The following is a 27,410-nucleotide window of genomic DNA, read 5'->3' as shown; positions in this document are numbered from 1 at the left end:
GGTAGTATCCTAATCAGAAAGGATTTAAACAGGCTCGGAGATAGAGGCTCGAGCAGGAGAATCTTCAACTTCATCTCCATCAATGATGCGCCTCTTGGTTCTCGGCCTAGCTATCAAAGAGGTATTCTCTTCTTCTTCATTCTCAGAACTTTCTTCTACAACTTTTCTTTTTGGTAGCGTGGCCCGAGTCTTTTCCAAATCAAGTAAAGCGGTTGAAGACGCTCGAATGGCAACGGCTACCTCAGCTGTCATACCCTTGATACCAAATCCTGATAAAAAGAGGGATAAAGAATTAAAATAAGAAAGAATTCAATATACGGCAAAGCATAAGGAAATATATACCATGGGTCTTCACTTTCCAACCATTCAAAAGAGAAATTGATTTCCAAGTTCTCGCCTCCATAGTCGCAATCTTCAAAATTGAATCTACCCAACCACGAAAGTTAGGAATGTGTTCCACATCTCCCATGGTTGCTACAAAAAGAAAACCAAAAAGAGACGAGATTAGAAAAGAAATCAAAATGCTTAAAAATAGATACGGTAAGAAAAAGAAATACTTACGTGCAAAATTCTACTTCTCAGGGAAGGGAATGTTTGTTTCACCCAACAAATTCACCGTACGTACAACAACGTAACGACAATACCACCCTCGATCCTTGTCATCTTCGGGGTTTACCAAAACCTTCTTGCTTCTTACAGTCAAGGTAAAAACTCCATGGCGGAATAATTTGGGATGGTATAGGTGAATAAGATGGGAAAAGGTAAAATCAACATTGGCTTTGGTAGACAAATACCTTAAGTAAGCCACAACTCTCCAAAGAGGAGGACCTACTTGTGCTAAGCAAATTTACAAAATTCAAGTATAACTGGGTCGATGGCAGGATTAAATCCCAAAGTAAAGGGATAAGTATAAACGAAAGAGAATCCAATTCTGAAAGAAGAAATTCTCTGGTTTGGGGTAGGAATTATCATACGAAGATTATCTTTCCAATTACAATCTTTCCTAACAGTAGGAATTACAAGTTCAGTTATTAAAGAAGGATAGGTATCAACTTTTTCTAAATTTTTAACTTGTTCTTGAAGAGACCTTCTATCATTCCCAAAAGATAAATCATTAGGCACAATTTCTTCAACTAAAGGTTCCTGAGTAGGTTCAGAAAGTTCTTTACCTTTAGAAGAAGGGGTCTTTGGGATAGAACTCCCAATACCAGAAGAAGAAGAAACAGAACCAGATAAACCACCACGAGTGGACCCTAGGCTCAAGCTCCGAAGCCTACCTCCTCTGCCTCTCCTATGTCTTACGGGGGCATTGGGGAAGTGATCTAGAATTGAAACTTTTCTAGGGTTAGGGTTTGGAGATGACATTGTTGAAGAAGGATGAACTAAAGGGGAGAGAAAGCAAAAGTAAGTAAGAAATTGCTTGTTGAAGATCTATGAAGAAGAAGGCAAAAGAAAGAGGGTTAAAAATGTTTATAATGACAACCGTCAAACTTAGAAGTGCAATGATGGAAAGCCTATAATAAAGGCAACTATCACTTCGTGAATAGTGAGAATGAAGAAGTCTTGAAAAAAGGGCGTAGAATTGCAGAACCAATCAAAAAGTGACACGTGTGTAGAGCATTAAATAAAAGGTGACACGTATGCAAAACATTAATTAGAAGGGACAATTGAAGCGTCAGTACTGTCATAGTATTGATTACGGCAAAAATTTCCTTTTTGTGAAGATCCACTTCCCAAATATTTAATTGATAAATAAATGGAAAGTGGGGGGACTATCTGTATTGGGAAAAAATTGAATTTACATTGAAGGTGACGTGGCATGATACGTGGACTGGTCAAATGGTCAAAACATGATGATCAGTTAAGAGGTACGAGTGAAAGCAGATACGGGGAAAGGAAAGCTAAATAGGCACGAGAGGCAATTCAAATAAATACAAGCCTCGTACCTATTTGGGTCATTCAAAGCCAAGAGATCAGAAGGCATTAAAGACGTGGATATGATGACGGAAAGGAGTCCAAATTCAATATTAAATACCCAATACGTTAGAGAATTGGTATTAAATAGGAATGATTGTGTAACGTCTTATTTAATATCATTTATTGCTCATAATTGTCTCATTAAGACTAAGGTATTACACCTTCTCCTAGAATCAACTATAAAAGGAGAAAGACTCAACATATGTAAGGACACGAAACACTATTGAGATCTCACTGAAATACAAAACTATTTATTGCTTTATCATCGTTCTCAAAAATCTTTTATTATTTTCGTCTCCTGATTATCAATAACCCGAATTCCTCTTTATTTTTAGCTTTGACCAAAGACTCAGATTTTTGGTTAAACAAAAAATATATCTCAAGATAATATGTTGGAATTGACAAAGGTCAATTGCAACTGTATTAGTTTGATTTCATTAACTAGCATCTCCATGTAGTTCTTAATTGTGCATTTTATCGTGGGTGACCAAAATATGTAACCAGTTCAACTAATAAACCAATTGATAATTTTTTTTTTAAAAAATAATCTGAAATTAGCACAATTTAGCGTGGTGAGGAAGACAAAAACTGCGAGAGACGAAACTTGGCTTCTCAAGAATACACAAGAACAGTACAGATTGACAAAATGTGGCACGCGGACTGAACTTTGACGTAGAAATTATATCAGGTAGCTACTTTAAAGGACCGCTATTTAAAAATTAGCCGATATATCTTGAATTCTAATTATTCAGTTCAAATTTTCGGGACAAAAATATTCTAAACTGTCTTAAAGTTAAGATTTTTAGTTTAGAATTTCAGGACAAAATAAGTACTGACTAATCTTTAAATAGCATCCCTGAGAATGGCTATATGTGCACTTGCCCCAACTTTGACTGGAATAATCAATTGTCTACTCGGCCAAAGTGTAAAATGGACTAATATTTCGAACTCAAGGAAAAACTCTGACAATGAAGAATTCTTACATTACTAGAGGCAATTGGAATTGGTTAGAGGTGCAAAATGCAAAGACTCCAGTTATAAACTACCCACTATCTAAATAACTGGAATTGATGGTCAATGACAATAAGGAAGAGAAGAGGCCGCTCGGTGCACTAAGCTCCCATCATACGCAAAGTTCGAGGAAGAGCCGGACCACAAGAGTCTATCGTATGCAGCCTTACTGCAAGATAAAGAAGAGAAGATGCACATTAATTTCCATAGAAAGCTTCAGCACACGCCTCACCATGCTGCTGCACAACACGCAAGGCCTTGAGACGCTTAACAACTTCTTTCATTTCTGGCCTTTTCTGTTGTTTATATTCTATACACTGCATTGCAAGTTCTGTAATTTTAGGTCCATCACGAGGATCAAAGCCTGGATCAGCCTCAAGACTTTGGTGGACAAGTGAACACCCGCGCTTGTATTCTCTTCTTGTAATCTGAAGTTCAAAGCCTGGATCAGCCTCAAGACTTTGGTGGACAGGTGAACACTTGCGCTTGTACTCTCTCACGCCCCACAAACCGACATGTGTGTTTCTAGCGTTTTTCCAATCAACAACTCTTTTGCTCATAAGACTTAGGAGAACAATTCCAAAAGCATAAACGTCAGATTTGGGTGACCACTTAACTACAATACATTTTACATAAATGGTCAGTGCCCACAATAAGACAGAAGAAAAGGAATTACAAAATGGACTCTTACTGCTCAACAAAGCATTGCATTTTCTATTAGCAGCCCTTCAAAGACTACTACTAGTATAGAGTCAATCCTCCAAAAGGAAAGACATGAAATAGAAACGGTTTCAAAATATTGCATAGCAGACATCTAATAGGAAAACATAATACAGTATTAAATAATACTTTAATTTATTTTTAAAACCGAGAAATCCCACAGTAGGTCACCGTTCTAAATTTGGTGGTTAATGGACTCGTTCCTCTATCCTAGGCTCCACTTAAATACTACGCTTTTCCCTACGGCAAGTTTTGAACCCGTGAAGTGCGGCTAACCCATACATCAGGGATAGTTCCAGCTAATATATTTCTATGTGAAACTCAAGAATATATTTGTTCATAATGTTAAGAAAAAAAAGAAACGAGTGTGAAAAATGGTTCATTCTAAACACAAAACTGATGTAAATCATTTGCCTCTTTTGCATTCTCTTTCCTTCTACGCTCTTCATTTCAAACATAATGTCACCAAATATAGTCAACCCGAGAAGAACAACAGCTCCAAGAGGTTTATTGAGAAATGTGCCAAAAACTTCAAAAGAAGCAAAGTCATGGGACACCTCTAAGAGAAATATTAGCTTCAACATCATTTGACAATGAGCATAACGCTAATTTGCTAGCGCATATTTGGTGGAAACAAAAGAAGAGACTCAGTTGCATACCGCATTCAGCGACGGATGGATCAATGTAGCCACACGTACCAATCCTGAGCTCTTCCTCATTGATTTTAGTATCCAAACCCTCTCCAGCTAACATACCAAACTCAAACAAAATTGTGGTGAAATTCTGGAGAGATGAAAGACAAAATATATATTCAAGTCGAGAATCTTGACAACCAATATTGATGCGAAGTACACCAAGTAAACGACAAAATTTAGTTACAATATTGTATCTGATCAACCGCTATGTGAGCTGGATCAAAGTTGCGAAGCATGTATGACGAATTCCCATCATGCAGATAATTAAGCAAGCTAGCTAATGCAAGGGCAGTCTTAACCCTCTGCAGCCATTTGAAGTCATCTGGACAAGCAAAGCAAAATGTTATTGGAATGTTTGTATCAAAGGACTAGAAATGCCTACAGATTCTTTGCTCAAAGGACTCACTATGGCCTTGGTTTGAACCCAAACATAAGCTTAGACCAAACAGCAGAAAATATATAAGGTTGAATCTGCATAAAAGATGAGTAAATGTGAGAGAAGAAGGCACCTCGAATAATGAAGTTATGCAAGGTGTCCTGTGGATTTAGATCATAAACGATACCCAGAGTTCTCCCCTCGCGACAACATCCAATCACTTTCACTAAGTTGGGATTGCCCCTAAACCTTGGAGCTTGCAAAAATTTCAGTTCATCCTACCAGTACAAGCAATCTTTCAGAGTGAGCATAAACTAAGGAAACAATCGGTTAAGGCAAGGAAGCAAAAGCATGAGCGTCCATATACACATAGAGATAGACACCAACCTTTAATCTTGTCAGTTTGTCATAGCTAACATCAAAATGTCGCATTTCATCAACCATAATCTTGACAGCCACATCCTTGGTAATTTTATCTTGATCAGAACCAATGGACATTTTCCCACGATAGAGCTTCCCAAACTGGGTGAGTCCGATAAGATTCTCTGGAGAAAATTGACGCGTAAACAGATTCAGGTCCTCCCAACTGAGATCAAGAAGATCATTCTTCACGGAGCATTCCTCCTCAACAAGCTGATCCTCCTCCTTAACATGATCATCCTCCTCCTCAACATGATCATTCTTAACATGCAATTTCTTTCGTATGCAATGAAGGTTGAAGCATCCTGTAAACAAGTGAGAAATGTAGCATAGCATTATCACATATTGATTCGCAGAATACTGCAAGGAGTTATCTGGTTACTAGTACAAGAGATAATTATTTAGGGATAAAATGTGGGATTATTTTATCCCACATTTAGTTGAATTTTCTTTAATTCCGATAAGCAATCCCGGGGATAATTTATGCCAAAATTATGGTATTATTTATACCAAAATTATGGTATTACTTCTTTATTACATGCGGAACGAACAATTCCAGAATAACTAATTCCAAAATAAAAATAACAAATGATACATATGCTCTTCTCCCAAAGTCTTTCGAGAAAGTCAAGGTTAAAATTAGAAATAAAAGTTTCTCCAAGTTTATCTAATATAAAACTGAATACGTGCTTTATATTACACGTTGTATATCCCATTTTTAGTCCAATGATCAAAACATCTATCAATAATCGTATACCTACTAAATAATCTCGTCATTATTTAACCGGGTATTACTTGTTCACAAACCAAACACAACCCTTTAGAAATAAAGATATTATATCATCTGAACAGTAACCCCTGTGATTGTTTACTCTCTTATAGAAACCGGTGGAGATGAAATACCAAGAAAGAGCTAATTGCAATCCATAGCAAGAGCAACTTTTCTGTTTCGAAAGTTTATCTATTCCACAAAAATTGCTTATTTGAATCCATGCCTCCATTACCCGCCAATCGAAACAAACAATCAATAATGATAAAAATGCTATTATAAAAACTCATATATCCTTCTGCCTTTGTAAAATAGTATAGGGCTTCCGATGAAGTAACAAACAAAAATCCTAGAAAAGCAAATACATCAGCCTGATTTAAAAGAAAATGCAGATCACAATTTTTATAAACATCATATATAGATGTAAGATACTCACCATAGCGAGGCATTATGTTTTTCCAGTTAGAAGTGGCGAAAGGGAAAGAGAATACTAGGAATTTTTTTGCTGAAGAGTAAAATTGTGGTCAATTTAATCGCAAGGAAGGCGGGATTCTGCAAGGTAACTACGTGGAACTTTCCAATGCCAAAATTTGCCATTAATTGAACAAATCAGGTAGCTTTTATATTAGGATACTGATAAAATATCAAAACCTTATATTTATAGGAAAATTTTCGTTCCTATACCATATAGGAAACTATATTACCAAATATGTTCATAGTATGAAAATTACCCATCATGTTAATAGTTTTTCTACAAAAAATAGACAATTCATTAAATAAGGAATCATTGTAGCTGTAGGTTTCCTTATTTAGGCGCGCTAAAATTGGGGAAGTAAATATTCTTCCAAATATTTTATTAAATAAGAAATCATTGTAGTTGTAGACGTCCTTATTTAGGCACGCTAATATTGGGAATTCATTAATTAATTGTCTGGTTTCAATGGATTCGATCTCATCTTTTAAAAATATTTAATTACTTGGAACTCAACTGAAAGAATTAAAAATATACAAGTTGTTCTAGGCTGTCAACACTTACGTCTAACATAACAATATTGCAGATGCGTGTTAGCAAGAAAAAGGTGGATGATTTAGTACTGTTTTGGACAAAAGTATGTATCTAAAATGTGAAACATACATTTCAGGGGAAGCATGTCGCGTCCAAATATGTACCCAGTTTGTAGATATTTTGTAGATAAATTGTAGATTATTTGTATTCTAATTGTAGATGCTTTATTTTCTGTTTTTTTTTTCAAATAAAAAACGACTAAAACTTCTATAAATCTTCTGAAAAAACGCAAGTATGCTATAATTGAATGAGAATTGGGATATTAAAATTCAATGTACCTAGTTTGTAGATATTTTGTAGATAAATTAGATTATTTGTATTCTGATTGTAGATAATTTGTTTTCTGTTTTCACAAATAAAAAACGACTAAAACTTCTACAAATCTTCTGCAAAAAAAGCAATTATGTCGAAAATCCCGATCATGCTACAATTGAATGAGAATTGGGATATTAAAATTCAATGTACCCAGTTTATAGATATTTTGTAGATAAATTGTAGATTATTTGTATTCTGATTGTAGATGCTTTGTTTTCTGTTTTCACAAATCAAAAACGACTAAAACTTCTACAAATCTTCTGTAAAAAAAACGCAATTATGTCGAAAATCCCAATTATGCTACAATTCTGTGATTCTCCTATATGCTCTTGTTACTCCTTACGGAACTGCTATGCTAAATATGAAATCCAAAAAAACATGATGAAAGGATAGATCTTCCTAAGCAAAATCCTCCAATGAACTGTTACAAGAAAATTGACTTTTGCCAACAATTGAAGCATCAAAAGAAAAAGATATGTTCGAGCTCAGAACATATTGAGAATCAAACTATGAGAGATAAACCTTAATGTGAAGGAACCCGAAATCATAATCATCCAATCGACCAGGCTTGTGCTCATCTTTCCCGGGCACAAAAACATTGTGACAAGATTGCAGAGGTGCCGACAGTGCCTTGGCTATGGAAGAAATAATAGGATTTTGATACGGAAATCGTGGGCGTGGCAGGAAAACGTGGGTGAAGGTGTGGGAATTGGAGAGAGAAACGTGGGGGAGTGGTATTAGAAGGAATATACGGTACCATTAAATTAGGAGTGTAATTAATACCCTTAAAACCCACTAATGATATATAATTGATAATTAGGTATACTAAATGTAATTATATCAAACCTTAAATATTGAGGGTAATATAGTTTCCTATATGGCATAGGAATATAAAATTCCTTATACTAATAGATCATTTGATATCCAAGATTGCCTTTTTTATTCTCTTAATTTATTCCACAGTAAAATGAGAAATGACCCTTTTAATACATTTTATGGAAATCAATAAATAATCAAATATTTTTTTATCATAAAATAATTTAAATTAAATTACCCTAAAATATCAACTTGGTCGAAAAATACATAATTTGACCAAAAGATTATGTGAGTCCTAATTATTTAATAGGATATCTTTATCAACCAAAATCTTGATAGCGACATCATTAGTAATTTCACCTTCATAAAAACCAATAGGGTAAAAGTCAATCTCTTTTGTATAAAAAAAATTGAATCCCCTTGAAATAAATTTTAAAAAGTGTTTTTAGTGAAGTGGCAAAAATGGTTTAAAAAATGGTTCATAACTTCATGTGTATGTGGAGATATTCTGTTTATTTATTCAAAAGTAAAATGAGAAATGACCCTTTTTTTTTTCACTTTTTGTGGAAAACATCAAAGAAGCAAATGTTTTTATTATTATAAAATAACTATTTTAAGAAGTGCCGCACGTTCTTGAATCAGACTAAAAATGTCATATATAAAATGAAACACATGAGATCATATAAAATTCTTATAATCAAAGCCTAGATAACTAAAAATAAACCTGTCCCGAAAATACATATTTTGACCGGAAAAATCTGACGTGGCTCGAATATCTTTCAGAAACGTAATACTCAAAGGTAAAACAAACCATCACAAATTTGGAGACCACCAATTTCATAGGATACGCTAATTACTTCCTCAAACTTTTCCGTTTGACGGTCGAGGCAAAGAGAAACTAGAAATAGCGAATCAAAGAAAAAGGAGGTCAACGGCGCTGTTAAATTTCTCAAAAGAGCAAGATAGAGCTTTTTATGTTGCAACTCAGAAGATTAAAATGGTGGTCTTATTTTTAATATATGGTGAAATATGGCAACTAATTTTACGATTTTTGGCCTTTATTACACTAATAAAGAGTTGAAACAAGTAATTGAACTTCCCCATTTGGAAAAAAACCCTAACCCTAGCTGAGTCGCCACCACCTCTTCATCTCTCTCACCCTCTCATCTTCAACAAGAGAACCAAACGAACCTTACTCTCCCATAGACGAACCCCAGCGGCGGCGCCTCACATCTCCCATATACATACCCTTTCACCTTAGGGTTTAAACCACCTATTGACCCTGTTATTCTTGAGTTCTGTCATTTCTTCGATGTTTGTTTCGGTCAAATTGGCCCAATCATATGGAGGGCTGTTACCTGTTTGAGGCATTTGACTAACACAACCGGTGTTCCCTTTACTTTCCCTCATTTGATTCATCTTTACTCTCCTAGACTCTTTCGCAATGGTGTTTTTACACTAGTAACCAGGAGCAAGAGAGTTTTGGTGAGCCCTGAAGATGATAAAGACCGTGGCTGGTATGTCAGGTTTATTGCTGCCCCACTGTTGATTTAGTGGGTGATGATAATGTTCCCTTACCTGAGAAATGGAATTTTGCACGTAAGTCTTTTAACTTTCTCGTGCCTTTTTTCTTCAAGTTTGTCAATTTTTCTAATTTTGCTTTTCTTTTTTTAGCAACCATGAGAGTTGTGGAAGATGTTCCCAATTTTCGTGAGTGGGTAGACAAGTTACTGAAGACCGCACCAATGGATGGTAGGTCTTGGAAGACACTTTCTAACCGATTTGGTAGGAAAGTAATAACTCATGGTAAGAGCTTTTATTTTATTTCATCTTTCATGTATATTTTTTTATTGCACTAATTTCAATTCTTCTTTTTATCAGGATTTTCTATTCGAGGAGTCACTGTCGAGGCAGTCACGGCTTCCCACATCTCTTTGGAAATGGCTCAAGAAATAATCTTGGGTTCTTCAGCAAAAAGAAAAGCCGTTGAGGAACAAGACTCTGAAGAAGAGGAAGACAGAGACTCTTTGGTGACGAGGCCACGAGCTCGAAGACACATCATTTCTGATGATGAAGCAGAGGCATCCCATCATCATTCTGTTCCTCTTACCGAGTCTGTTGAAACCCCCGTAGTGATTCCCGATGATGACGTTGATCCCGCTGCTGCTCATGACTCTGTTGAGCAACTTTTTATTAGCGGGTTTGGTAGTGAAGGCTTAGGCCCAGTTTTGGATGAAACACCCTTAGCTTCGTTTTCGACACCCGTGTCTGTAACTCCTTCTTTGCCAGTCTCGGTTGTTTCTATTCCTCCCCAAACTATCTTTACCACTTCTTCTTTCCCTCCTTCGACAATACCTCCTCCAATTATTCAACGTACTGAAGTTGGCTCCTCAAGTAGGAGTGATGCTATGAGGAGGGTAGTCATTGAAGTTCCTGCTGAGAGCAGTCTTTTAAGGAAATCAGGTCAAGCAGATGTATGGCTTGAACCCTTAATTGGCCCAATCGAAAAGCCAAGCTGCAAAGCCATAGTTCCTTGACTTTGATGAATGATATTGTGCACGCTTCTTTGAAGGTATTCCTTTTTTTCCCTTTACTTTGTAGTTTTGCTATCTTTGGGATTCTTATTTCCCTATCTTTTTTTAGGCCAAACTTATCGGCACAGAAATGATGAAAAGAATCACCCTCACAGAGCAGTTGGTGCGTGATTCTTAATTAGAGGCATGCAATTGGAAGGAACAGTACGAAAGCTTGTAAATTGATGTGGAGTATTAAGAAGAGAGTAAGAGTACCTTAGAGCAGCAGGTACATGCTTTGACTTCAGAGTTGGCAGTTGAAAAGGCTTCTTCAAGCCAAGCAGATAAAGAAAAAGCTCGACTTGAAACTTCCTTCTCAAAACAGCTATCCAAGGCTAGTGAAGAAATCAGAGAGTTGAAGTCTCTCTTGAGTAAAAAAAAGGCTTACGCTGGGGAGCTCGTGCAGAATTTGACTCAGGCACAAGAAAACCTTCGAGCTTCTTCTGATAAGATGCGTGCTTTAGAAAGCTCCCATGCCTCTTTTCAAACTTCTTACACATCTGCTTGGCTGAAAATGAGAAGTTAAAGAATGAAATTGCTGACTCGGAAAGGGATTACGGGATCCTTGAGGACAAGTCCGCTATTGAGGTGAGTTGGGCATTCTTGAATTCTCGCCGTGATACCCTAATTGAAGCTAGCCAGGAGAACTTCAACCTGGAATTTGAGTTAGCTAAAATCAATGAAACTATTGAGAAAGCTCAGCAAACTCAAGATTTTCCTTCTCCCGTGGTTGAAGCTTCCGTGAATGCTGAAGTAGATACGGGTATCCCAACTCTTTCAAGCCTAGTTGAGCCTATTGCTGTAAGTCAAGTTGAGCCCGCAACTGTTGATGCACCTGCCCAAGTTGAGCCCGTTGCTGTTGATGCTCCTACTTCAGTACCTCCAATTTCTCAGTGACCAGTTTTAGTTGTTTAAATGTCTTTATTTTTGTTTTTGCTTCATTTGGAAAATTGTGATCAAACCCTTGGTTTCATTTGAGGGTTTATTTTGGAAACTCAAGTCCCTAGACCTTTTCATGGGGCAATTTGTATAAACAATTCATAGTTTTACGACTAAGTTCGTACTTAGTCTTAAGTTTTTAAATATTAAGAAGTTTTCTTGTTATTATCTTGAACTTTTGTTTTCTTTATTCTTGCCTTTATTTCTAAGGACTTATAGAATAATTTGCATTTTTATTCTTCAAAAATGCTTCTGTTAACCTCATGACTAATTAATTTAAGCATGCGTTTTATAAAAGAGGGCCCTTTTATATTCAACACTTAATGAAGAAGACGTCTTAACTTCATAATGGTGTTAACATATGATGAAAGAAAAAGGAACACACATGTTTTTTTTTTTAAATAAATTTGACAAGTTTTAATTTGAACCTTGTCTAGTTTTGAATAACACTTTACATGTATTTGAATTACATCTATAACTCTCTCGTAACTGTTTTTCTTGTAACAGATTTTAAAAAGAAAAAAAATAATAAACACGAGGTTTTTATTTATTACCCGTTCAGTACATAGCCTTTACCCTAACTATAGTAAGGTTTTCCTTGGCCTTAGCTCGTGACTTCGTGACTTTTACTCTGCACTTGACTTTTTCAGGCTTGATCTTTGATTTTTCTCAATCTTCTTTGCCTTCTTTATACATATGCCTGTGTATATTATGTAGTCTCCCAAGTGTTTGAGTGTTGTAGTATGAAACCTCGAGCACTTGATTATTCCTCTCATTTGGTCCTTTCCCTGAAAAAGGAAAAACATTCGGGACTCGGAGGTGCGATTATAGATGAAGACTGCTTAACTCGTTTGAATTTCTATCAGAATATTTGTAACCCTAGGTCGGAAAGTTTAATGTATTCCACATGCCTTGCAGGTCGTGACTCATCATTTAGTACGGGCTAGCTTTTTGCCTATCATCTAAAATCGTTAGTAAAATTTTAACAATTCAAAAATAGAATTTTAAAACATAGATACCTGACCGTGGGTATTCCTTAGAAGTAGCATCTCTTCAAATGAACAACATTCCAATGTGAAGGTAGTATTTTGCCATCCATTGTTTCCAGTTCATATGCTCCTTTACCTGCAATATCATGAATTCTATAGGGTCCCTCCCATGTTGGACTTAATTTACCCGCATTAGCTGCCTTCGTAGATTGAAAAACCTTTTTGAGCATGAAGTCCCAAATTTTGAAGAATTTGAGGTGTGCTTTTCGGTTGTAGTACCGTTCGATGACTTGTTTCTGTGCTGCCATTCTTATTAATGCAGTTTCCCTTCTTCCTTTAAGTAAATCAAGATTTACACGCATTTCTTCGTCATTAGACTTTTCTGTTGCCTGCGTAAATCTCGTACTTGGCTCTCCTATCTCAACGGGAATTAAAGCTTCTGCTTCATAAACCAACGACAATGGTGTTTCTCATGTACTTGTTTTTGCTGTTGTGCGATATGCCCATAAAACACCAGGTAGCACTTCTGGCCAATTTCTTTTTGACTCTTCTAAATGCTTCTTTAAATTGTTGATAATGACTTTATTTGTTGATTCTACTTGCCCATTACCTACCGAATGATAAGGTGTAGACATAATCCTTTTAATCTGCCAACTTTGAAAGAATTTCGTGATTTGAGCTCCTATAAACTGAGGGCCATTATCACACACGATCTCCTTTGGTACACCGAATCGCCATATGATATTCCGCCAAATGAAATCTTTAGCTTCCTTTTCTCGCACCTGTTTGAATGCTCCTGCCTCTACCCATTTAGTAAAATAATTAGTGAGTACGAGTAAAAAATTTACCTGTCCTTTTGCTTGTGGTAAAGGACCCACGATATCCATTCCCCATTTCATAAATGGCCACGGTGCAGTGACCGGGTGTAGTAACTCCACAGGTCTATGCATATTGTTACCGTACCTTTGACATTTATCGCATTTAGCCACGAAACGTTCTGCTTCTTCTTCCATTTTAGGCCAATAATACCCTGCCCTTATTAGGGTTCTTACCAATGATCTTCCTCCTGTGTAATTCCCACAATTCCCCTCGTGTATTTCTCTCATTAAGTACTCCGTTTGAGAAGGTCCTAGGCATCTTGTTAAGGGACCACCGAACATTTTACGATAAAGATTGTCTTGCTTTAAGCAATACCGAGCAGCCTTTTTTGGAAGCGCTTGAGCTTTTTTCTTATCAACAGGGATAGTACCATACTGCAAAAAAGCAACAATCTCGTTCCTCAAATCCCAAGTTAAGTTATTAAAATTTACCTCATTCTTATCGGGGTCGAGAACTGAATGAAATAAATGAATAATTGAAGTGTTTGCATCACTTGCCACGTCAGCCGTAGATGCGAGATTAGCTAAGGCGTCTGCTTCAACATTTTCATGCCTTGGTATTTGTGTAACTTTCCAATTTTGAAATTGTTTTATCAAATCTCGTACCTTTTCCATGTACTGTTGCATCCTTGCTTCCCTGGCTGTATAAATCCCCAACATTTGATTAACTACGAGTTGTGAATCGCTCTTGATTATAATCTTATTTATGCCAAGTTCTCGTGTTAGTTCTAAACCTGCAATCATAGCCTCATACTCTGACTCATTGTTAATTATAGAATGACATTTGATAGCTTGTCAAATGGTTTCACCCATAGGTGGTACCAAAACAATCCCTAAACCTACACCTTTTACGTTAGATGAACCGTTAGTGAATAAAGTCCAAGTTCATGGGTTAAGCTCCATTGAACACTTGTAATTCTTTATCTGCTTCTAATTGCATACCTTTGCTAAAATCAGCCACGAAATCAGCTAATACTTGAGATTTTATAGCAGTTCTAGGTTGATATATGATTTCGTACTCACTTAATTCTATAGCCCACTTAGCTAACCTACCTGATAACTCATGCTTATGTAGTACATTATGTAAGGGATAAGCAGTTACTACAATAATAGGGTGACATTGAAATTAAGGTCTTAATTTCCTAGATGCCATGATTAATGCAAGTGCAAGCTTTTCTAATTGAGGATACCGCGTCTCCGTATCTAACAAAGATTTACTAACATAATAGATCGAAGATTGTTTACCTTGGTCTTCTCGGACCAAAACAGCACTTACCGCTACTTCTGAAACAACAAGGTATATGAGTAGTCTTTCCCCAGCCTTTGGTTTTGCAAGCAATGGTGGATTTGATAAGTACATTTTCAAATTTCTGAGTGCCTGCTGACATTCCTCATTCCATTCAAAATGATTTTGCTTTTTAAGAGCTGAAAAGAATTTAAAACACTTTTCTGATTATTTGGAATTGAATCTTCCCAATGCCGCAATTCTCCCTGTCAATATCTGAACTTCTTTTTTACTTGAAAATATATCAGGGATTTCCTCAATAGCCTTAATCTGTGTTGGATTCACTTCAATACCATGGTTAGAAACAAGAAAACCTAAAAACTTACCTGATGCAACACCAAATGGACATTTCTCAGGATTTAACTTCATATTAAATTTGCGCAGAATTTGAAATGTATCAGACAAGTGTGATATGTGATCTCTCGAATGCTGAGTTTTAACGAGCATATCATCTGTATAAACCTCCATGGTTTTTCCCAAATGTTCTTGAAATATTTTAGTACCCAGCCTCTGATATGTTGCACCAACATTTTTGAGACCAAAAGGCATTACTTTATAACAGTAAGTCCCCCTGTCTGTTATAAATGAAGTTTTTTCTTCATCTCCCGGATCCATTTTGATCTGATTATAACCTGAATATGCATCTAAAAAACTTAATAGTTCATGTCCTGCAGTTGCATCAATCAGCTGATCTATATGTGGTAGTGGAAAAGAATCTTTAGGACAAGCTTTATTAAGGTCTGTGTAATCTACGCAAACCTGTCACTTACCGTTCTTCTTTGGAACTACAACAATATTGTCTAACCAATTAGGATACTTTACCTCGCGAATGAATCCAATCTTTAGCAATTTTCAAACCTCTTCTTGAATCACATGATTCTTGAAAGTTCCTTGGTTTCTTTTCTTTTGTTTGACAAGAGGGTATGATGGGTCTTCATTTAATTTGTGAGTCATCACCTCTGGTGGTATCCCTGTCATGTCTGAGTGGGACCAAGCAAAGCAGTCCATGTTAGTTTTCAAAAATTCAATTAACTTACCTCTCATGCCTTGGCTAAGATTGGCTCCTACGTAGACTTTCTTATCAGGCCATTGAGCGAATAACATAACAGACTCCAATTCCTCAATTGTTGTTTTGATATTTTCGTTTTCTTCTGGTTCTTGAATGGTATCAGGCCTTAAAACCACATCCGTTTGCCCTTATTCAGTTGAGGTCTGTGTTGTGGTGCCCTCAACTGTCTTCTGTGATTACTATTTTCCTTCATTTTTTGTATTTGTATCTGATACAGAGTTAATTCTCCTGGATGTATATTGATCCCCACGAATTTGATATATTCCCCATGGTGATGGAAATTTAATGACTTGATGCAATGTTGAAGGAACAACATCCATTTCATGGATCCATGGTCTCCCAAGGATCATATTGTAAGCCATCTCCATATCTACTACCTGAAACTTTGTATCTTTGACGACTCCTTCTGCGAATGTGGTGAGTGTTACCTCTCCTTTCGTCACAACACTGGAATTGTCAAATCCAGATAGAGTATGCGCCTTTGGTATTATTCTTTCTTCAGCTTGCATCTCACGTAATACTCTTAGCAAAATAATGTTCACGGAACTATCTGGATCAATCAAAACTCGTTTTACATTATATCATGTACAATTAGAGATATTACCAGTGCATTGTTATGAGGGGTTAATACGCCATTTGCATCTGCATCATTGAATGTAATATTGTCTTCCTCTAAGACATGCCGCACCCATTTCCCTTGGGTAATTGTAACTTTGGAAATTTTGTTAGCTGCAGTATATGATACGCTATTGATGTCTTCACCCCCACTTATAACGTTGACAGTTCTTTTGGGAGAAGGTGGTTTTGGAAGCTCCTGCCTGTTCTTCATGTAAGCTTGCTTACCTTTCTCACTGAACAACTCAGTGAGATATCCTTGTTTTAATAAATGATCAACTTCACTCTGTAAAAACCTACAGTCTGCCGTTTTATGCCCGTGGTCATTATGAAACTCACACCAATGATCAAGGTTGCGCCTGTTTGGATTCGATCTCATCTCTTTTGGCCATTGTACCTTAACTCCCATGCTTTACGAGCTCGGATGTGCTCACGTTGAAATTATAACCGCCAAATCTCGCCTTCAAATTTCTATCAGCATCTCGTGACTTATAGGTGTTTTGATCGTTCCTAAATCTTGATGAAGAACCTAACTCTCTATTCCTTGATATGTGATCGCCTTCAAAGTTCGGGTTTGTGTAGGATGCCCCTGAGGGGGAAGGTTATTACCACCTTTATGGGGTGACATTGAAAATATAGTCTAAGCTTTCGTGAAGCTACGACTAATGCCAGAGCTAGTTTCTCAAGGTGGGAGTACCTTGTTTCGGCATCAATTAAGGTTTTGCTGATATAATAAATTGGAGATTGTGTACCTTTGTTTTCGCGGACCAAAACTACACTTACCGCGACTTTGGAGACTGCTAGGTACACTAGGAAGTATTCGTCTGGGTCTGCCTTGACGAGTAGTGGCGGCGAGGATAGGTACGCTTTCAGTTTTCTTAATGCGTCAACGCATTCTGAATTCCACTATAGCCCATGATCCTTCCTTAGTACATTGAAAAATTTATGGCATCTGTCTGATGATCCTGAGATGAACCTCGATAGGGCAACTATTCGTCCTGTCAATTTTTGTACCTATTTTTGCTGGTTAATGTCTCTGGTATTCCTTCGATGGCCCTGATCTGATCCGGGTTGACCTCGATACCCCTTTGCGACACCAAAAAATTGAGGACCTTTCCTGAGGTTACGCCAAATGTGCATTTATCGGGATTCAATTTCATTCCATATCACCTCAATATTTCGAAGGCTTCCTTCAGATGACCAATGTAATCCTCTTTTCTTTTCGAATTCACTAGCATGTCATCGATGTAGACCTCCATAGTCTTTACGAGTTGTTCTTTGAACATCTTGGTGACTAACCTTTGATACGTTGCCCCTGCGTTGTCCGAACGGCATGACTCTGTAGCAGTACATTCCTTGGTGAGTGATGAAAGTGGTAATTTCTTGGTCTTCTTCTGCCATTAGAATTTGGTTGTAACTAGAATAGGCGTCTAAGAAGCTTAATAGTTCGTGGCCCGCCGTTGCATCGATGAGTTGGTCGATATGTGGTGACGAAAGGAATATTTTGGGCATGCTTTGTTCAGGTTGGTAAAGTTGACACACATCCGCCACTTCCCGTTCTTCTTTTTTACCATGACCACATTGGTGACCCACTGAGGATACTTTGATTCCTGGACGGAACCATTAACGAGCAACTTATCAACTTCTTCACTGACTGCCTCATTGATTGCGACATTGAACTTTCTTCTTATTTGCCGTACTGGCGGGTAAAGAGGGTCGACATTCAGCCTATATGTGGCGATGTCCCTTGGGATTTCCAGCATAACTGAATGGGAAAAGGCAAACAGATCGGCATTGTTAGTTAAGAGCTCATGAAACTTACCTGGTTCTGAGAGGTTGTGTTCGATATAAGCATTTTTTGTGTTGTCGGTGTTGTCCAATTGAATGAGGTCGAGGTCCTCTACGGTTGCCTTGCAGGCTTCTACAACATCCGGGTCTTTGATGGCCTCTATTTGTATGTCAGGTTTGGTTCCCGATATGGCTGATTGCTATGCTTCCGCACTTGCCCCCTTTAGTTGTTGGGTGTGTGTGCAATCTTGGGCAATTCGGTAGCATTCTTGGGCGGTGCGTTGCTCGCCCCGGATGAGTAATATTCCCTATGGGTTAGGAAATTTTATTTATTGATAGAAACTTGACGGGACGACTCGCATGGTGTGATGGATGCCCTATGATAGCGTTGTAGGTTGTTTCCTGGTTCATGATGTGAAACGTCATTTCCAGAGTGACTCTTCCTGCCAGAATGGGTAGCACTATCTCTCTAGAGGTTCGTTCCACTGCATTATTAAAACCCATTAGTGTTATGTAGCGCGGTACTATCTTATCCTCGAGTCTCATCTGTATGAGGACTCGTGGATTAATAATACATGCACCACTTCCGTCATCCACCATTATTCTTTTTACATCGGTATCCATAATACGTAAAGTTATAACCAACGCATCATAGTGAGGGAAAGCCAAGCTGTTGGTATCTGACTTATCGAAGATGATACTATCTTTGAGGTCGTCGTACCGTTCATGAGCGATTGTCCGCTTGAGTTTGTGCGTGGTGGTGAATTTTACATGGTTAATTGTCGTAACATCGCTGCCGCCAATGATCATTTGTATGGTACGATATGGTGACGTGGTTTTGGGGGTCCTTGAGGTTGGTCGCGTCCACGAGCGAAGTTGACCCGTCCTCTATAAAGCAAAGTAAAAGTATATTTCAATAGTATTTCGTGTCATTACAAATATTTAGTCTTCTCCTTTTATAGCTATCTCTACGTAATACGTTTTGTTTCTGTCATAATAGAGCCATAATGGAAAATTAATGGCATTTAATGTAATGTTACAATTGGTAATCATAATTGATTTAATACAGATTCCATAACGTTTTCCGTAATTAATGCCAATTAATTATCGACAACACGTATCTATACCGCTTTTTGCTATCCAAGTTCATTCTTCTGTTATGGCTTTAGAATATTAAGAGGTTCGAGCATCTATCCTTTCTGATTTTCTTGGATTTCTGCCTGTGTCTGTTGAAGCTCGTGCCTCTTCATCTATTCTTTGCCAACTATCATCCTTTGACCGGTACACCTGTCATGACATGTCACCTTATAATTAATTCTATATACGAACTTAATTTTTTCCAATACAGATAGTCCCCCCACTTGCCATTTATTCATCAATAGAATATTTGGGAAATGGATCTCATTAAAGCGGGAATATTTGCCGCCATTAACTCTTCTCTGGAACTGACACTTCATATGTCACTTCCATTTAATGTTCGTGACATGTGGCATCCCCCGGTTGGTTTTGCAACTTTTCAACGCTTTTTAGGGCTTTTTACGGCTTCATCAAATACGAAACGACAACTTCCATCATGACGTTTCCATCATTGCACCTTTTCCTTTGACGGTTGCTTCTGAGTATAAATATAGCTTTTCATCTTTGTCTTTCTCATAAAAGGTTTAGAATATTCAACTCTTGTTTTCTTCTTCCTCGTACTACTATGTCTTCTTCAAACCCTAACCCTCGAAGAGTCCCTATCGTTGACAGCCTTTCTCTTGCTCTTGTTAGAAGTAGGAGAGGAGGAAGACTTCGTAGTTTAGGTTCTTCGTCTTCACGAGGTCCTCCTCTTCCTTCTACGAGTTCAACTCCACCCTCTAGAACTAGAGGTTCTCTTTCCCAAAGGTCTTCATCTAGAAACAAAGACTCTAATGAACTTATTCATGAACCTTTGGTAGAGGAAATAGTTCGTGCGAAACTATCTTTTTACACTGATAGAGAATCCATCAGAAATCAAGTTCCTTCTCGAGATCGTGCTGATATTTACCCATCTCAAATCACTGAAGGTTTGATTTCTGTTATTCGTAGGGATTGCCATTGGAGTCATGACTTCCCCATTATAATTCCCAATCCAAACCAAAGGATTATGTCTTACTTGACTGGATTTTCTTTCGTATATACATACCTTTTCACAAGGAATTTCAACCCCCTCATTGATCCTGTATCGAGTTCTGTCGTTTCTTCGATGTTTGTTTAGGATAGATTAGCCCCATTGTGTGGAGGGCTGTCGCATGCTTAAGGCATTTGGCCAACATGGTTGGTTTGCGTTTTACTTTCTTCCATTTAATTCACCTTTATTCTCCCAGACTTTCCGCCATGGGATTTTTACTTTAATGACGAGAAGTAAGAGAGTGCTAGTTAGCCACGTGGATGATAAAGACCGTGGCTGATATGCCAGGTTTGTTGCCGCTCCTACTGTTCGTCTAATGGGTCAAGAAAATGTTCCATTTCCTGATAAGTGGAATTTTGCACGTAAGTTTTTTTATAACTTCTTCTATCTTTTCTTTCTATTTTACTTGCTACCCTTTAACCTTTTCCTCTTTTTCAGCAACCATGAGAACTGTTGATGAGATTTCCAATTTCGGTGGTTGGGCAGGAAGGTTATTGAATGTTGCCCCGATAGAAGGTAGATCTTGGAAAAACCTTTCACATTGGTTTGGTTGGAAAGTGAAGACGTATGGTAAATGCTTTTTCTCTTATATCCTTCATACTTTCATTCATTTTTTTTGCTTTGAGATATTTTTTATCCTTCTTTTTATCAGGATTTCCTATTCGTGGTATTAGTGCTGATGTAGTTGTGGCCTCCAGAGTTTCTTTGGAAAGAGCCTAAGAAATAATCTTGGGTTCTTCATCGAAAAGGAAAGTTGATACAACCCAAGACTCTGGAGAAGAAGAGGAACAAGATGGGAATTCCTTAGTTAAAAGGCCTCAGGCTAGAAGACGCATTATTTCAGATGATGAAGCATCTCCTCCCCATTCTGTTCCTTTAATCGAGCCTGTTGAAGCCACCTTGGTGATATTCGATAATGACACTCCCGCGACTACTCGTGATTCTGTTGGTCAGCTTTTTACTCGTGGTTTTGATAGTGAAAGTTTAGGTCCAGTTTCTGATAAAGTACCCCTTGCCTCATTTTCCATGTCTGCTCCTATGGCATCTTCTTTACCAGTTGTGACTGCTGCCATTGCTGCTCCACCCCAAGCTATTTTGACTTCTTCCACAGTTCCTCTTATAATTGTGCATCACACTAAGGTTGGTTCCTCAAGTGGGAGTGGATCTATGAAGCAAGTTATTATCGAGGTTCCTACCGATGGTAATCTTTTGAGAAAATCAGGTCGGGCTGATGTGTGGTTGAAACCTCTGATTGGTCCAGTTGAGAGATCCAAGCTTGAGAGTCACAACTCTTTGACTTGGATGAATGACATAATGTAGTCATCACTAAAGGTATTCATTTTCATGATTTGTTATTTCTTTCTTCTATTAAGGTTCTTACCCTTCCTCTCTCTTTTTTTAAGATCAACCTTGTTGGCACAGAGATGATGAAGAGGGTTTCCCACACGGAGCAGTTAATGTATAATTACCAAATTGAAGCGGACAACTGAAGAGAACAATATGAAAGCCTTCAAATTTATATGGAAGTGTTAGAAGAGAGCAAGTGCACCTTAGAGAAGCAATTGAAGGTTTTAACTTCGGAGTTGGAGGTTGAAAAGGCTTCCTCAAACCAAGCTGGCAAAGATAAGAATCTCCTCGAAATGTCTTTTTTCTGAGCAACTCTCCAAGGCTAGTGAAGAGATCAGAGAATTGAGGGCTTTGTTAAGTGAGAAACAAGTTTATGCCGGTGAACTTGTGCAAACTTTGACTCAGACTCAACAAGATCTCCGTGAGTCTTCTGATAAGGTCTGTTTCTTATAAAGTTCATGTGCTCCTCTTCAAGCTTCTTATGATTCTGCCTTGGCTGAGAATGAAAAGCTCAAAAGCGAAATTGATTAATGGGAGAAAGATTACGAGATTCTTGAAGACAAAACTGCAATTGAAGTGAGTTGGGCAATTTTAAACACTCGCCATGACACCCTTGTGGAAGCTAGCCAAGAGGGCTTTAACTTGGAGGCTGAATTAGCTAAGATAAAAGAAACTATTGAAAAGACTCAGCAAGGCCAAGACTTTCCCTCTCCCATGGCTGATACTCCCAAGCATGTTAAAGATGATATGGGTACGGTGAATGCTCCAACTCCTTTAAGCCAACTTGAACCTTCTACTGCTGGTGACCCTGCTTTAGATCTTTCTTCAGCTCCTCACTGACAAGTTTATGGAATTTGGCTTCTTCTTTTTTTCTTTTGGTGGAATGTGGTTATAACCCCCAGTCCCATTTGGGGGTTTAGTTTTTGGAAATGACAAGTCCCCAGACCTTTTTGAGGCATTTTGTATAAATGACAAATAGTTTATGAGTAAGTTCACAGTTAGTCTAAACTTTTCAATATTAAGAAGTTTTTTATTTTGACTTAATTATTCTGAGCTTCTGTTTTGCTCGTTCTTGCCTTTATACTCAAGGACTTGTTAGATAATTCGTGGGTTTATACTTTACCCTTTTTTGCATTTTTGTTTCATAAAATGCTTTCTTAACTTCATGAATGTTTGAATCAAACATGAATTTTATAAAAGAGGGCCCTTTTATATTCGACACTTAATGAAGAAGACGTCTCAACTTCATAATGATGTAAATGTACGACAAAAGAAATAGGAACACACATGTTTCTTGAAATAACTTTGATAAATTTTTAATTTGAACTTTGTCAAGTTTAAATAACATCTTACATGCATTTAAATAACTTTTATAACTTTTTCATAATTGTTTTCTTTACAACATATTTCAAAAAAGAAAATAAAACCCAAGGTTTTTACTTATAACCCATTTCTATACATTGCCTTTAACCTAGATATCATAAGGTTTTCTTTTGATTGGCTTTATGTTATTGGCTCGTAACTTACTCTGCACTTGATTCATTCAATGAGTAGACTTTCGGGCTTTGACTTGAACTTTGATTATTTTTCAGTCTTCTTTGCCTTCTTTATACATATGTGCTATGTATATTATATAGTACCCCAAGTGTTTGAGCTTTGAAGTATGAAATCTCGAGCACTTGATTACTCCTCTCATTCGGTCCTTTTCCTGAAAAGGAAAAAACACACGGGACTCGGAGGTGCGATTATAGATGAAGACTGCTTAACCCGTTTGAACTTCTATCAGAATAGTTGTAACCCTAGACCAGAAATTTATACTTTTCCATGTGTCTTGTAGGTCGTGATTCATCATTTAGTACGGGTTAGCTTTTTGCCTATCATTTAAAATTGTTAGTAAAATTTTAACAATTCAAGAATAAAATTTTAAAATGAGGATACCTGGCCGTGGATACTTCTTTTCCTTAGAAATAGTATCTCTTCAGATGAACGACATTCCAATGTGAAGATAATATCTTGCCATCCATTATTTCCAGCTCGTATGCTCCTTTTTCTGCGATACAGTGAATCTTATAAGGTCCTTCCCAAGTTGAACTTAACTTTCCCGCATTAGCCGCTCTCGTGGATTGAAAAACCTTCTTGAGTACGAAGTCCCCAATCTTGAAGTATCTTAGGTGAGCTTTCCGATTATAATATCATTCCATGACTTGTTTTTGTGCTGCCATTCTTATTAATGCAGCTTCCCTTTTTCTTCAAGTAAATCTAGGTTTATTCGCATTTTGTCTTCATTGGATTCCTCAGTCGCTTGTGTATACCTCGTGCTTGGCTCCCCTATCTCAACTGGGATCAGTGCTTCAACTCCGTACATCAATGAAAATAGTGTTTCACCCGTACTTGATTTTGTTGTTGTGCGGTAGGCCCATAAAACACCAAGTAGCAACTCTGGCCAATTGCCTTTGGATTCTTCCAATCATTTCTTCAAATTGTTGATATTGACTTTATTCGTCGATTTAGCTTGTCCATTACCCACCGGATGGTAAGGCGTTGAGGTAATCCTTTTGATCTGCCAACTTTGAAAAAATTATGTGATTTGTGCGCCTATAAATTGCGGGTTGTTATCACATACAATTTCCTTTGGTACGCCGAATTGACATATAATATTTCCCCAAATGAAATCTTTGACCTCTTTTTCACGTACCTGTTTAAAAGCACCTGCTTCTACCCATTTAGTAAAGTAATTAGTGAGTACTAGCAGAAATTGTACCTTACCTTTTGCTTGTGGTAGTCGACCCACGATATCCATCCCTCACGTCATAAAAGGCCATGGTGTAATGACCGTATGTAACAACTCTGCAGGTTTATGCATATTGTTACTTTATTTTTGGCACTTATCACATTTAGCCCCAAATTGTTTTGCTTCCTCTTCCATTTTGGGCCAATAATAGCCTGCTCTAATCATGGTTTTTACTAAAGATCTTCCTCCCACGTGATTTCCATAATGCCTCTCATGTATTTCTCTCATCACATAATCTATTTTCCGAGGCATCTTACTAAAGGACCAGCGAACATTTTGCAATAAAGATTGCCTTGTTTTAAATAGTACCGAGCAGCTTTTTTGAGAAGTGTGTGAGCCTTTTTCTTATCTTCAGGGACGGTCTGTACTGCAAAAAAGTGACAATGTCGTTCCTCCAATCCCAAAGTTAAATTATTGAAATTAACCTCAATTTTGTCTTGATTGAGTACTGAATGGAATAGATGTATTACTGAAGCATTTTCATCATTTGTTACCTCCGCTGCAGATGCAAGATTAGCTAGGGCATCTGCCTCGACATTTTCCTCTCTATGTATCTGTACAATTTTCCAAGTTTGGAATTGCCTAACCAGATCACGCGCCTTCTCCAGGTATTGCTGCATTCTTGCCTCCCTGGATGTATAAGTCCCCTGCATTTGGTTAACTACGAGTTGCGAATCGCTTTTGATTACGATCTGCTCTATGCCAAGTTCGCGTGCCAGTTCTAAACCTGCAATCACAGCTTTATACTCTGCATCATTGTTAGTTATAGGGTGACATTTTATGGCTTGTCGTATGGTTTCACCCGTAGATGGTACTAAAACAATTCCTAGACCCGCCCCTTTCACATTTGATGAGCCATCAGTAAATAAGGTCCAAGTTCCTAGATTAGACCCGTTGAATACTTGTAGTTCTTTTTCTGCTTCTAGTTGCATCCCTTGGCTAACCTACCTGATAACTCATGTTTGTGCAATATATTACGCAGTGGATAAATAGTTACTACGGAGATAGGGTGGCATTGAAAATAAGGCCTTAGCTTTCTAGATGCCATGATTAATGCAAGTGCAAGTTTTTCTAGCTGAGGATACCGTGTCTCAACATCTAATAATGACTTGCTAACATAATAAATCGGAGACTGTTTACCTTGGTCTTCACGAACTAAAACAACACTCACCGCTACTTCTGAAACAACTAGGTAAATAAGCAACATTTCCCCATCTTTTGATTTTGCGAGCAACGGTGGATTTGACAAATACACTTTCATGTTTTTGAGAGCTTGTTGGCATTCCTCAGACCATTCGAACTGATCTTGCTTTTTAAGAGCTGAAAAGAACTTAAAGCATTTTTCTGATGACTTGGAAATAAATCTTCCAAAGGCTGCAACTCTTCTCGTTAGTCTTTGTACCTCTTTCTTACTTGTAAGCATGTCAGGAATTTCTTCAATGGCTTTAATCTGCGCGGGATTTACTTCAATGCCATGGTTAGAAACAGGAAAACCCAAAAACTTACCTGATGAAATGCCAAATACACATTTCTCAGGATTTAGCTTCATATTGAATTTTCGTAAGATCTTAAATGTATTAGACATGTGCTATATATGATTCCATGATTGTTGAGATTTGACATGTATATCATCTATGTAGACTACCATAGTTTTTCCTAAATGTTCTTGGAACATTTTGGTCACCAACCTTTGATACGTGACCCCAACATTTTTTAGGCCAAATGGCATTACTTTGTAACAGTAAGTCCTCCTGTCTATTATAAATGAAGTTTTTTCCTCATATATGGGATCCATTTTGATTTGATTATACCCTGAATATGCATCTAAAAAGCTTAACAATTCATGTCCTGCAGTAGCATCAATTAGTTGATCTATATGTGGTAACGGAAAAGAATCTTTAGGACAAGCTTTTTTAAGGTCGGTGTAATCTACATAAACTCGCCATTTACCATTCTTTTTTGGTACTACTATAGTATTAGCTAAACAATTAGGATACTTTACCTCGCGGATAGACCCAATTTTTAAAAGTTTTTGGACATCTTCTTTTGTTTGATAGGTGGATACGATGGATATTCATTTAACTTGTGAGTCATTACTTCCGGGGGTATTCCAGTCATATCAGAGTGGGACCAGCCAAAGTAATCCACGTTAGTTTTCAAAAATTCAATCAACTTACCTTTCATTTAGTGGCTTAAGTTGGCCCCAATGTAGGCTTTATTTTCAGGCCATTGTGTGAATAGTTCTACAGCCTCCAACTCTTCAATCGCCGTTTTGATATTTTTATTTTCTTCCGGTTATTGAATGGAATCGGGCCTTGAGTCCACATTTGTTCGCCCATGTTTAGTTGAGGCTTGTGTCGTAGTATCCTCAACTGGATTTTGTTATTGCTACTTCTCTTCATTTTTTGTGCTTGAATCTGCTATAGAATTGATGCTTCTGGATGTCTATTGATTCCCACGGATTTGACGTATTCCCATGGTGATGGGAATTTAATAACTTGATGTAAGGTAGACGACACACCATCCATTTCGTGAATCCACGGTCTCCCAAGAATCATATTGTAAGCCATTTCCATCCCTACCACCTGAAATTTCGTATCTTTGACAACTCCTTCTACGAATGTTGTAAGTACTACCTACCCTTTTGTCACGACGCTTGAATTGTCAAAGACAGATAAAGTATGTGCCTTGGGTACTAGCTTATCTTTAGCTTGCATCTCCTTTAATACTCTTAGCAAAATGATGTTCACGGAACTACCTGGATTAATCAAAACTCATTTCACATTAGTATCATGTACAAGTAGATATATTACCAGTGCATC

At 37.5% G+C, this 27,410-nt stretch overlaps 1 protein-coding gene across 1 annotated transcript; it reads right to left on the bottom strand.

The window, feature by feature from the left end:
* Positions 1–2,889: 2,889 nt before the first annotated feature.
* LOC107809934 (putative serine/threonine-protein kinase PBL15) lies at positions 2,890–6,548 on the bottom strand. The gene is made up of 4 exons (XM_016634641.2): positions 6,405–6,548; positions 5,167–5,504; positions 4,913–5,057; positions 2,890–4,725 (listed from the first exon to the last, which is right to left on the bottom strand). Exons 1-4 carry the CDS (start codon positions 6,415–6,417, stop codon positions 4,580–4,582), a joined length of 642 nt encoding a protein of 213 aa, XP_016490127.2. The 5' UTR covers positions 6,418–6,548; the 3' UTR covers positions 2,890–4,579.
* Between the last annotated feature and the right edge of the window lie 20,862 nt (positions 6,549–27,410).

This window comes from Nicotiana tabacum, chromosome 7 (genome assembly GCF_000715075.1).
Source record: "Nicotiana tabacum cultivar K326 chromosome 7, ASM71507v2, whole genome shotgun sequence".
Classification (NCBI taxonomy): Eukaryota; Viridiplantae; Streptophyta; class Magnoliopsida; order Solanales; family Solanaceae; genus Nicotiana; species Nicotiana tabacum.
Note: the sequence above shows the minus strand (reverse complement) of the source record. Positions and strands in the feature narration are given on the sequence as shown.

Coding starts and splice junctions, on each gene's coding strand:
- LOC107809934 (XM_016634641.2), bottom strand. Junction 5,058..5,166: donor ACAAACTGACAAGATTAAAG/GTTGGTGTCTAT, acceptor TTGTACTGGTAG/GATGAACTGAAATTTTTGCA. Junction 4,726..4,912: donor GCATAACTTCATTATTCGAG/GTGCCTTCTTCT, acceptor TTGCTTGTCCAG/ATGACTTCAAATGGCTGCAG.